This window comes from Neoarius graeffei, chromosome 12, assembly GCF_027579695.1.
Source record: "Neoarius graeffei isolate fNeoGra1 chromosome 12, fNeoGra1.pri, whole genome shotgun sequence".
In the NCBI taxonomy this organism is placed as follows: Eukaryota; Metazoa; Chordata; class Actinopteri; order Siluriformes; family Ariidae; genus Neoarius; species Neoarius graeffei.
Window position 1 is genome coordinate 69,401,532 of NC_083580.1, and position 12,575 is coordinate 69,414,106.

At 41.4% G+C, this 12,575-nt stretch overlaps 1 protein-coding gene and 1 non-coding gene across 2 annotated transcripts; one reads left to right on the forward strand and one right to left on the reverse strand.

Annotated features, from left to right (window-relative positions):
• Nucleotides 1-301: 301 nt before the first annotated feature.
• On the reverse strand, nt 302-374 carry trnav-cac (transfer RNA valine (anticodon CAC)). Its single transcript has one exon. It is a non-coding gene; the product is annotated as a tRNA-Val (tRNA).
• An 814-nt stretch (nt 375-1,188) lies between these two features.
• On the forward strand, nt 1,189-6,757 carry zgc:77262 (uncharacterized protein LOC402952 homolog). The gene is made up of 2 exons (XM_060936326.1): nt 1,189-1,278; nt 4,442-6,757. The coding sequence occupies exon 2, from the start codon at nt 4,514-4,516 to the stop codon at nt 5,498-5,500; it is 987 nt and encodes a 328-aa protein (XP_060792309.1). The 5' UTR covers nt 1,189-1,278; nt 4,442-4,513; the 3' UTR covers nt 5,501-6,757.
• Nucleotides 6,758-12,575: the final 5,818 nt, after the last annotated feature.

Consider the following 12,575-nt stretch of genomic DNA (forward strand, 5'->3'; position numbering starts at 1 on the left):
TCCGGGTGCTCCGGTTTCCCCCATAGTCCAAAGACATGCAGGTTAGGTTAACTGGTGACTCTAAATTGACCGTAGGTGTGAGTGTGAATGGTTGTCTGTGTCTATGTGTCAGCCCTGTGATGACCTGGCGACTTGTCCAGGGTGTACCCCGCCTTTCGCCCGTAGTCAGCTGGGATAGGCTCCAGCTTGCCTGCGGCCCTGTAGAACAGGATAAAGCGGCTAGAGATAATGAGATGGTCCAGAATATGCACTTTAAAGCTATAACTAGAGAGGAGGGAGAAAAAAAAAAGGCTTTAGCACGTGTTTCCGCCCGGTTTCGAACCGGGGACCTTTCGCGTGTGAGGCGAACGTGATAACCACTACACTACGGAAACTGCGCTGGAATAAGTTACCGCGTGTGCCATTTTATTATAACATAAGCGTGTTGTATACGCAATTTGTGAGTCGTCTGAAAAATTGTGCTCTGAGGATACTGTAGAAACATTTTAATACATATACATTAATAAAGTTTACAGATTTATGTGTGAAAATGGGTAAAATCCAGGCCAGTTTTACTGTAATGTCAAGCAAGTTGTTCTTTATACATAGAGACTACAAAAATAGTTTGTCAAGCTTGCTGCATCGATGGAACAACAAATATAAATTGAACAACATAGAAATTATTCCCTCCGTTAAAAACAGCAAGTAAAAACGGATTATTTACAACACATTTCAGGGGAAGGATGCAAGCGACGGGGCCCACCACTAGGGGGCGATAGCAAAATGCAAGTAGTCAATTTGAGGTGACTTTCATCTTCAAAAAAAGCAAGCTCGAGCCGAAGGTTCCGGAAATGTGGGAATCGATTCCGAGTCGACTCCGTGTCAAAGGACTTGAAGATTCTATTTAAGAAGTCTATTCTTAATAATAATAATAATTATTATTAAGAATAGACTTCTTAAATAGAATCTTCAAGTAAAAATTAATAATAAAAAAAAATTAATAATAAAAAATTAATAATAAATATATATTTTACAATATTTTTAATAAAATATATTTATTAAAATATATTTTAATTAAAAAATAAAAATTAATAATAATAATAATAATTATTATTATTATTAATTTTTATGTGCTGTCACCTTTAATCAGCAGACGAGGTTGAGCTAAATCAAAGATAACACGTCGATTCCTGTGTCATAATGTTCGGAAACGGAGATTCGACTCATTTGAAGCCCTCCAGCGAATGAAACACTGACTATAAGGAACCGGTTGGGATTCGTTGTTGTGTTGCTTTTGTGGTAAGTTTATATGCGTTTTGTCTATTAAATAATGATATGTAGTATACAGTTGATTTTCGTTAATCCACAGAACTATAGATAGTTTAATAGTCCGTAGCTAAACGAATTTCCTGAAAGGTTAGCTCGGTAGCTAAGCTAGCTGGGATTCGTTTTTACTAAATTTGTTCTTGGTCGGTGTTATTCGTACAGGTTTTAATCACGTAAACAGCTTGGTTATTGTAGTAAGATGTTGAAATTGTATATTATTGGTATTTTTGTGATAACCAGAGTATAGCTAATATGCTAGCTAAAGCACAATAGCGATATGTTAGCTGGAGGCTAGCTTGGCTATTCGACCCGCACTCAGTTGTTCGAATGTGTGTGGGGTGGTTTTTTATTTTATTTTATTATTTTCCCCCCTCTCTTGGTTTTGTATGGTCGGTTTTCTTCGAGCTTTTTGTCTGAAACAAGGTGGAATGTGTGGGGAAAATAAGCAACGTGAAGTTTTGTCAATCTTTTTTGCTGTGCTGTGATCTTCCTCTTCACCAAGAGGCCATTTTATATCTATTATCAGTTCGTAACAGTGAACATGGCGGAGAACAAGGTACATTAAATAAATAACTTTTTTTTTTCTCTCTCTCAGTGGATTAAGCTGTAGGAAAGCCGTTTGTTTCTTTTAGGGGTGGACGATATGGTAGGAATATAATATCGCGAGTTTTTGACATCAAATGAAATCGTTACGAGTCATCTTTTCGGCCATTTTGTGAGGGGAATATGCAGTTAACCCTTTGTTTACGTCATGCGCTAATTTGCATATCCGTTCTCTCACGCCATGTGCTAATTTGCATATCCGTTTACTAATTTACATATTCATTGAATATTCATTGATTAGGGGTTGTTTTACAATCAGGGTATGCAAGCTAAAAATCACATTTAACACTTATTATCTTCAATATCAAAAGGCTTGACTAAATAAACTTGGTTGTTTATTGTAGCCCTGTGATAGCTCTATTTACCATGCAAAAAAAATTTGGTGATAACGTTATTTTTGGTGAATGTATGGCAATATATGTCATATTTAGCAAAATTACTCGTGTCATTTAGAAAAAGTGCTTTTTTGACCACAGGTAGCTCCAAAAGGGATGCACTTACATCATTCTTTATACCATAAAACAAATATTTGGTTCCATATCATTGGAAACATAGTTAAGTTTTAATGTTGAATGCCAGTACGTTTTCAGACTATTTTGATCAAATTAGTATGTAACTGTGTCAAAAAAATGTCCTCTCCGAGACAGCTAATTTTTCAATATAAAATAGCATATATCTAAAATGATTTATTTTCATCCTAAAATGTGGTCAAGATATTGGGACATAAATATTAGAGACAACTAACACAAAGCTTACAGCCTTATATTTAAAAGCACTATGGAAGTAGTGGATTCTGAATTGTCAAAAAAAAAGTCCTCTCCGAGAATCACTTCATTTGTTTCTCCCATCTTATAGCAGATTACACAAAACTACCGTACACATATGTAAAGAAATTACCTGAAATCTGTTCTTTAACTTGTCCTTCACTTAAAAACTGGTACAAGAACCAGTTTGAATCAATTTGAATTTTGGACCCCTGTGACACAAACTTTGTACCCTGATTGTAAAACAACCTTTAGATTAGATGGAACTTTATTGATCCCTTTGGGAGGGTTCCCTCAGGGAAATTAAAATTCCAGTAGTGTCATTACAGGATAAACAGAGAATAGAAATAGAGAAAAACTTCTAGGTAAATTAGATTAAATTAGGTATTTGCATATAAAAAAGAATAAAATATAGGGAAGAGGAAGGGAAAAAATGAATAGTCATTTTCTTGAAAAAGGAAGCTCTTCTGAAGATATTTGGATTAAAAATGAACAGACTAATAAAATTTTACCAGAGTAAAAAATATGATAGCTTTTTTTTTCTTATTAAAAAAGTTGCCTTTAGTAATGGCACTCGTTAATGTATCGGGTAAAAATAACACTGGATAGATGATAAATTTTCATTCACATTCAGTCTTCTATAATGGTAATATAACGGGTGTTGTGTATTCCAACACTGACTCGCGTCCCTCTGCAAGGCATGTAAAATATGCGAGACTGGATCTGATGTATAATTTATAAGGCAACAAGTCCATATAATTGTGCAAAGCCCAAGGCTAGCTAATTAGTATTACTATTCGGTTGGTGGTTCCATCTGCGGTTGCAATGCATTAATCCGATGGTTCCAGTTCCCGGTGGAGCCGTGGCCAAAGATTAAAGTGCATATCCTGGACCAAATTCTTTTTTTTTTATATGAAAGAATGTCCCTTTACACACCCATCCAGAAGGGTAATTTTGCACAAGACCATCTGTCTACAGCAGAAAAAAATAAAATAACAAAACGCGTCTGGAAAAATCCCAAGGGAGTCTGGAGCCAGATTCGTGACGTCACCTGTGGAAGCGCCAGCAGGCTGCGAGAGCTTGTACGGTTTCAGTGCACAGCCTGTGTAGACCAAGTTTAGCAGCTCGCGATTTTGCATTGAAATATGGACTTATCACCTGAGCGAAATGTGGGAAACGATGAGTACTAATCCCATCAACATTGGTGTTGCTACACCCTCCTATGATACATCTGTTAACTATTTTAATAATTACGTGATAGCGTTGAAGAAATTTGCAGAAAACCACCATGTCGTTTTCTCATAAACAAACCAGCGCTGACGTAGGATTCAGAAGGAGGCGTCCCGCACGCGACGTCATGAAAATCAATGTTTCCTGGGAAATCCAAATGCCAGGTTTTTTCAGAGGCGGACCAATTTGCCTCAAATGGCTTGATTTCAACTGAATTTTTCTGGTATTGCGCAAGGTAAAAAAAAATTGCGCAAAATGTGACAGATATTTGACCAAAGTTTAATATAAAATAGGAGAATTACATTGATCTTGCTCCTGAACTTACCCGTGATATGCACTTTAATGTTACTAGGTTGCCAGGGATTTCGACTTTACTGTTTTGTTCCCATTACCACACGCCACCCTTGTAGTATAACAGCAATAAACAGTTTTCAGTGTGAACAGGGTACAAGTTACCACACTGTTAACACTGCTGTTTGGTAAAAGTTTGATGTTATTTCTAGTAACTTGATGTTATTGTCACCTCTTTTTCCTTGTAGGGACAGCGTCCAGTTGCCAAGGAACCTGCTTAATCTGTCCAAAATCCAACAGCCTCATTGCAACCATCAAAAATGGTGAAGATATTTGTTGGTAATGTAGCTTCGGCGACCACAGAAGCAGAGCTGCGTGCCTTGTTTGAACAACACGGTGTTGTGTCAGACTGCGACATCCTGAAGAACTATGGCTTTGTGCACATGGATGAAGAGGATGCGGCCCAGAAAGCGGTTGCTGCTTTGCACAAACATGTGCTCAATGGCTCACGCATCACCGTCGAGTATGCCACCACCAAGGTGCGCAATGCCACCAAGATCTACGTGGGCAACGTGCCTGAGGGTGTCACAGCTTCCAAAATCAAGGAGCTCTTCCAGCCATATGGCAAGGTGGTGGAGTGTGATATTGTGAAGAATTATGCATTTGTTCATATGCAGAGGGAAAACGAGGCCTTGGAGGCCATCAGGGAGCTTAATCATACGAAATTGGAGGATCAAAAAATCTTTGTGTCCCTCTCTCGCAGTAATCAACCCAAAAATAGCAGAGGAGATGACTATTTCCCCCCTCCTCCTCCCCATCACTATCCACCCCATCCGCACCATCCTCCTTACCTGCCCCCACGTCCTCCACTCGGCGATTTCTATCCGCCTCGAGGTCGTCTTCCGCCACCACCACTCCCACCGCCACCTCCCCGCTCCTACTACGAGCGCGAAGCATATGAGAGGGGTGTTCGCCACGACCCGTATGCCGCAGCCCCGCATTTTTACGACCGGGACCCCTACGAGCGGCGTCCTCCGCCTCCGCAGCGACCCCCTTCGCCTCCCGTTGCCCCTCGCTACTACCGAGAGCGCAGCCCTCTGGGCAATCGTCGGTCTCTGCTGCCTCCGCCGCCCCCACCGCCTCCTAGCTACATGCGCAGCTATCCCCGTGGTGCTTTGGGATCCGCGCTTCCTCCCCCGTCCTCCGCCGCAGCCTCCGGCTATCAGCGTTACTCGCTCGGCTCAGGCTTTGATAAAGATGATTACATGGAGGACAAGTACAGCAATGGCTTCGGCCGTGGCTACTAAGCTTGCTTTGTCCAGAAAGTCTGTACGTCTCCCTTTTTGTATAAGGCAAGCTAATAAACAGGGATATATCTGCAGGAATTAGGAAATATTCCATGATGCTTGTAGCTAATTCTCCGAATGGGTATAGCGCAGCTAATATTCTGTTAAATTGTTCAGTTTAGCGTGTTAGAAAATTGTCATGCTGATTTAAATTAGAATTTAGGGACGATTTTATAGTGTATCAAGGATGTAGGTGTTGTCACTTTGAGTATCATTTCAAGGTGGAAGATTTGATTACTTCAAATTTTTTTTTCAATTCAGTGCTCTGTTTTGCATGTCTGTCAGTTTAGATTGTGAGGGACTGCCTAGTACTAATGATTGTATTGTTATCATTTGATATTTTTTGTTACAGGGGCTTGATGTGCTCCTTATTCAAATTAACCCTAGCCCACACCAGCATGCTTAGATTTTTGTACAACGTGTAGGCATATGTTATTTTATTTGATTTTTTTTTTTTTTCCTAAAGCATGGTATGTGACTTGCATGATTAAGAAAGGTAAGGCTCTGAATCGAGGTTGAACAACATTTCGTATGGATGGCTTTGATACAGACCTAGGTATGTTGCGTTCCATAGTTGGGACCCGCATAAGAAAGAGGAGGAAGAGGGAGGATGGTATTAAATGTGTGGTAGTGGGCAGAGCCGGGGGACACCAACTGATCATCGAATCGCATCTTAACGGCCGCCCGAGCACCACATCGACTCGGCACACGACGCTTGGAAATGACGTCGCCTCCTAGGAAAAGCAGCGTCAACTAAAGGAAACTCGTGGAAAACAAATGACCATCCGCTACATAAACTACTACCACATAGTCGGTATTGCTCCGATAAAATTGTGGCCAGCCCATTAATCGTTCACACAGACTCTGTAGCCTTTCTTGAGATTCAAGACGTTTTAACATCTCGATACACTGGACATGCTTGTGATTAAAATTCTTACCAAAACCCAAATATTGTAGCCTATCCTACGTGTGATGTTTCCCTACGTTCATTTTGTTAAAACCTTTTGTTAAAATGTACCTCTGAAAATCTATATCTCGACTGTGGATGCAAACCGATGTCTTTATAAATGGTTGAGCTCTTTAACAAGTGTCCGAACGTAAGTCGATTTCTGTGCTTGGTGTGATTATTTTAAAAAGAAATTTAGTCATGTGCTAGCAGTCGCTGTCTCTCCAGACGTTTAAATAAAATATCTGACTACCGTTTTTTTCCCCCCCTGAGTGTCGCACATATTTCCTGTCTCTTTCGCACCCGTTAACACTCGTAAAGCCAAGAAACGAGTTAATAATAATATGTCTGTCTAGTAGGGGCAAGTAGTAGTCTAAATGTAACTACAGTTCCTAATTTTCCACCACAAGTTCTGCTATTACTCTACTGCCCTGCCTTGATCCTTGGCCCAAAGTTTTATACATATATTTGCATTATTAAAAGCAATTGTAGTTAACTGTGTTGCCATACATGAAATACAGGTAAGTTAAATACACAGGTAAGTAAAACTGAAAAGAGTGTTTGGTTTTGTTTAAATACTTTCCTTATTTTTGGAGAACCCGTGTCCAATTTTGTTCCCCCCACCCTTCCCATACAAGTCATCAAATTGTCACAGACAAGTGGTTGTGGAATAATTTCTTGTTTTTCTTTTGTGTGGCATTTAAAAAAAAGTGTAATTGTCTCTGATGGGATGAGACCAAAGAGTGCAAACATTTTTACCTGTTTTGAGACAAGATTGAGAGAAATCCAAGTTGTTTTAAACCAAAACTGATCAGAGTGATTCGGGAAAATAGTGAATTTACACAATTTTCCATTTTCGACAAACGTACAGTATCCGTCATTTGCTTTTTGGTTTTGTGCTGCGACTCAAGCTGGTTTAACCAAGCACTAATGGAAGTGTGGTCCAAAATCTTTTCCATAGATATACTATCTGGCCAAAAGTATCCGGACACCTGACCATTCAACATCCCATTCCAAAGCGATGGGCATTAATGTTGAGTTCTCCCTTTCCTGCTGAAACAGCCTGTACAACTCTAGGAAGGCTTTCCATTAGATTTTGGACCATGGTTGTGGGGATTTGTGCTTATTCAGCCACAAGAGCATTAGTGAGGTCAGGCACTGATGTTGGGCGAGGAGGCCTGGGGCTCAGTCAGCATTTCAATTCATCCCAAAGGTGTTCAGTGGAGATGAGGTACAGACCAGTTGAGTTCTTTCCCTACCACCTTGGCACACCATGCCTTTTGGGACCTCACTTTGTATGTAGGGGCACTGTGATGCTGGAACATGTTTGGGACCCTTAGGCCCTGTCCACACGGCAACGGATTCAGGTGAATCTGATAAAATTGTTTATCGTTTCGACCTGGCGTCCACACGGCACCGGCGTTTTGGGTGCCCCAAAACGAAATCTTTTGAGAACGGGTTCCAGAGTGAAAAAATCTGGCAACGGCGCCGTTGCGAAGTCGTCTGGATGAGTAGAACGGATTTGTTTACGATGACATCACAACCACATGACTGTCAGTGCTTCACGCCGGGTAGAAGTGTAACGAACTCGATGCGAGTTGTCAACAAATCCTATAACTTGGTTCATGAAACGCGCTTACAAAATATTTTCACTGTGAATATTTATTGTGTAATGGTGCAAAGTGAGAGAGAGAGAATAGCCCTTAGGGCAGAGTCTTTAGTCCAAACACTGCGGAAGCAGTACCAAACCGCGCACCGCCCGTGTGCTTTCCAAAAACAATCCCGCCAGCAAAAATAGGAAAAAAAAAGGAGTGCTCTCACCTCTTCAGATGTTGGTTTAAGTCCGACAATACATTCCTCAAAATGGGCGTAGAAGAACAAAGTAATCCATCAACGTGTAGCATTCAATTTATTCCAGACCATTAAAGAATTCCGGAGGATATCAGAATGTTGGCGTACCGGCTTCCATCTACCCCCGTTCATTCCTCTTTCCGCGTCTTTCGTTTTACACTACTGATTAATAATCAAAACTTTATGTGGCTGATGCTACAGAAGAAGGGGTTTATGCGCATGCGTCTACTACTTCTATTGTTCTGGTGTCTCCGATGGGACCGTCTTACAGCGCACGTAGAGGTGTGGCATGTGTATTGCATCGTTTTCAGCAAGTGTTGCGTTGCCATATGAACCTGATATTTTACTGATCCGTTGCCCATGTGGACGCAATATTTAAAAAAAAAAAAATCTCGTTGTCGTGTGGATGTAGCCTTAGTTTCAGTCAAGGAAATCTTGTTACAGCATACAAAGACTTTCAGAGGAATGCAAACTTCTGACTAGGGATGGCGAAAACTAAAAAAAAATCTTGACCGACCACCGAGCCTCATTAGCCGGTTAAAGTCGGTTAACCTATGAGTTTAAACAGGGATGCAAACGGCGCGCCTTTTTCACGGCTCGTGCAGATCCGATTTTTTTTGGGGGGGGTATTGGAGTGTCTGAATAATTTCATCAAAGTAAATTCTGTATTAAAATTACTACATAAGCAAATGCCGTTACAGTCCATGAAAAAGTCGGCATCTGCGCCTTTAGTTTGTGTGGAGAGAGATGATCTGCAATAACATGCATTGTTGGCTACAGACCGAAACATACTTTCAGAATGCACTGGCCAAGGCAGAACTAAACTCCATGTGCCTTCTAATAATAATTTAAAAAAACAAACAAACAGAATAGTAATTTGTAAGCTAAAAAGCCTGTGTCTACACTTTTTTTTTTTGCCAAGTGGCAGCTGTCTTCAACTGGGGCGGGACATGACTGAATGGGTGTTTCTGATTTGTCAGCTGTCTTTAACTGGGGCGGGAGGGTGGGACATGACTGAATGGGTGTTTCTGATTTGTCAGCTGTCTTTAACTGGGGCGGGAGGGCGGGACATGACTGAATGGGTGTTTCTGATTTGTCAGCTGTCTTTAACTGGGGCGGGAGGGCGGGACATGACTGAATGGGTGTTTCTGATTTGTCAGCTGTCTTTAACTGGGGCGGGAGGGCGGGACATGACTGAATGGGTGTTTCTGATTTGTCAGCTGTCTTTAACTGGGGCGGGAGGGCGGGACATGACTGAATGGGTGTTTCTGATTTGTCAGCTGTCGTCCTTACACCTCATGGCATGGCCCAAGCGTTTACAACACAGAATTCCAGGTTCTCCGGTCCAAAATCAGCAGCTTCAAAACGATTGATTTTTTAAAAAATTTTTTTCACCGACAACCAAAAAAAAATTAACCGGTTGACGTTGATTCGGTCAACCACCGGTCAAACGGTCATCGGTTAACATCCCTACTTCTGACATTTCTGTGAAATTCACCATTTTGAGGTTAAAATAGGTCACGTGATATCCACGCCTATTCTCTATTATGATGTATATAAATTTTATATCTATTAGCTGTTTGCATCCCTGCATTTCTACATAGGTAGTTGTGTGCTTCCCAACATTTTTGGCAAAAACCACATATGGATGTGATGGTCAGATGCCCACTTATTTATTTTTATTTATTGGCCCATGTAGTGTATATACCAACGCACTGTAATTATACACCTCACACCTAATCCAGTATAAGTAGTGATTTTGGTGGAGGTTTACGCCAAAGTTGCAACCTGAAACAAGCAATCTGCTTGGGCTCCAACCCCAGTCAGTCATGTTCTCAGTCATTGTGAAAGCTCACCCTCTTGCAACAGGATTCAGGTAAGTAGAGATGCCCCGTTGCTTTGATTAGATGTTGGTAGGCCACATAATGGTGTTTTGGTTTACAGAACCAGGCTTGCCAGAATAGCTATTTAGTTTTCAACTTTGCCAAATATTACAATTCTCCAGTTGTATATAATATATAAGTAAAGGAAAACCTTTTACGTCTTACATGTGCTGATGTGATTTTGGACACAGTACAGCAGTCTTATTAAAAATGTACAGAGTTTGAACATGAAACTTGCCTCACCAATTAACTGCTTTACAGTGCTTGGCCACATTAAAATTGCAATTATGCACCATAAATGCAACAGCGATCAAGTGTTTTAAATCGAGCTGAATGCTGTCTCCAGACTCCTTACAACCGTGTTATTTCATTACTGAATATCAACAGTGATTGGCTTATGTTGAATTCTTTACAGAAAACTCTAAAATAATATGGATTTTACTAAAATCTATTTCATATTACAAACAGCAGTAATAAACTGAAAAATGAAAGTGTTTTCTTTTTAAAATTTAGAAACTACAAAACCATGGATGGCAGCACGGTGGTGTAGTGGTTAGCGCTGTCGCCTCACAGCAAGAAGGTTTGGGTTCGAGTCCCGTGGCCAGTGAGGGCCTTTCTGTGTGGAGTTTGCATGCTCTCTCCGTGTCCGCGTGGGTTTCCTCCGGGTGCTCCGGTTTCCCCCACAGTCCAAAGACATGCAGGTTAGGTTAACTGGTGACTCTAAATTGACCGTAGGTGTGAATGTGAGTGTGAATGGTTGTCTGTGTCTATGTGTCAGCCCTGTGATGACCTGGCGACTTGTCCAGGGTGTACCCCGCCTTTCGCCCGTAGTCAGCTGGGATAGGCTCCAGCTTGCCTGTGACCCTGTAGAACAGGATAAAGATAAAGCGGCTAGAGATAATGAGATGAGATGAAAACCATGGATACACTACTGTACAGGCAGCTCCATACGGACTGTGTAAATCAATTCACTGATTAGATGTAGCTTTAGATTTAAATCCAAATCCTGTATTTAAGTCTCATATATACTGACAATTTTCAGAAAATATATTCGACATTGGGGCGGCACGGTGGTGTAGTGGTTAGTGCTGTCGCTTCACAGCAAGAAGGTCCGGGTTCAAGCCCCGTGGCCGGCGAGGGCCTTTCTGTGCGGAGTTTGCATGTTCTCCCCGTGTCTGCGTGGGTTTCCTCCGGGTGCTCCAGTTTCCCCCGCAGTCCAAAGACATGCAGGTTAGGTTAACTGGTGACTCTAAATTGACCGTAGGTGTGAATGTGAGTGTGAATGGTCTGTGTCTGTGTCAGCCCTGTGATGACCTGGCGACTTGTCCAGGGTGTACCCCGCCTTTCACCCGTAGTCGGCTGGGATAGGCTCCAGCTTGCCTGCGACCCTGTAGAACAGGATAAAGCGGCTAGAGATGATGAGATGAGATGAATGAGATATTTGACGTCATCTAGAATTAGATCATTAGAATTAGTGGCACCATTGGTGTAGGTGGGTAAGAATCCTCCATGATCATCTTGGTCTTGCTTGTGGACTCCTCTTTAGCTCAACCCACAGCCTTTCAATGGAGTGTAGTTCGGGGAACTGCTTATGTGGTCACTGAACCATGTTTGTATGGATTTGGACAAGTTTCCTGCTGAAAGATGTGACCAAGACCTAATTGTAGCTTCTTGGCAAATGCAGCCAATTTTTCATTTAAAATATAGTTTGATACTATGTACCCTGACATGGGACCCAGGACCCTACTTAACAGTAGGGATTAGATTGTCTTTCTATGACCATCCTTCTTTTTACTCCAAACCCATGTTGAGAATTGAAAGAAACCGCTATTTTCGTCTCTGACCACAGAACCCAGTTCCAGTTATGTTTCAGTAATGTGTCCTGAACCCCAGGCAGTTGGATTTGTGGTTAGATGAAAGAAAAGGCTTTAATCTGCCATGCCTTCCAAATAGTTTGTCATCATGGAGGTTGTGCCTAATTGTAGAGTTGGAGATTTGGTGACCCCAAAATGCTGCCATCTTCTGCAAATGTCCAGTTGTGATGCCTCTCAAACTATAACCATAACCAGCCTCCTCACTGTGTGAGGGATTACATACAGTTCTGTCCTGTTCCAAGCAGTTTCATTGTAGCTCTGGTTGTTTTAAACTTCTTCCACAACCCTCACAGTGGATATGGGTATTTTTTAATAGCTGTTGTCCGCTTTATGAAGGCCAACATAATTTTCTCAGTTTATTTTTACATTCTCTAATCCTCTCCATGTTGATGAATGACGACGAGATTTTGGCCTCTGTGCTCTCTGTCTCTCATATTTACGTCCCAGAAAAGCAGGAAGTCATGAATGACTGACTATTGAAG

Bases quoted from the DNA above. Each gene is read 5' to 3' on its own strand.
- zgc:77262 (XM_060936326.1), top strand. From the start codon at position 4,514: ATGGTGAAGATATTTGTTGGTAATGTAGCTTCGGCGACCACAGAAGCA.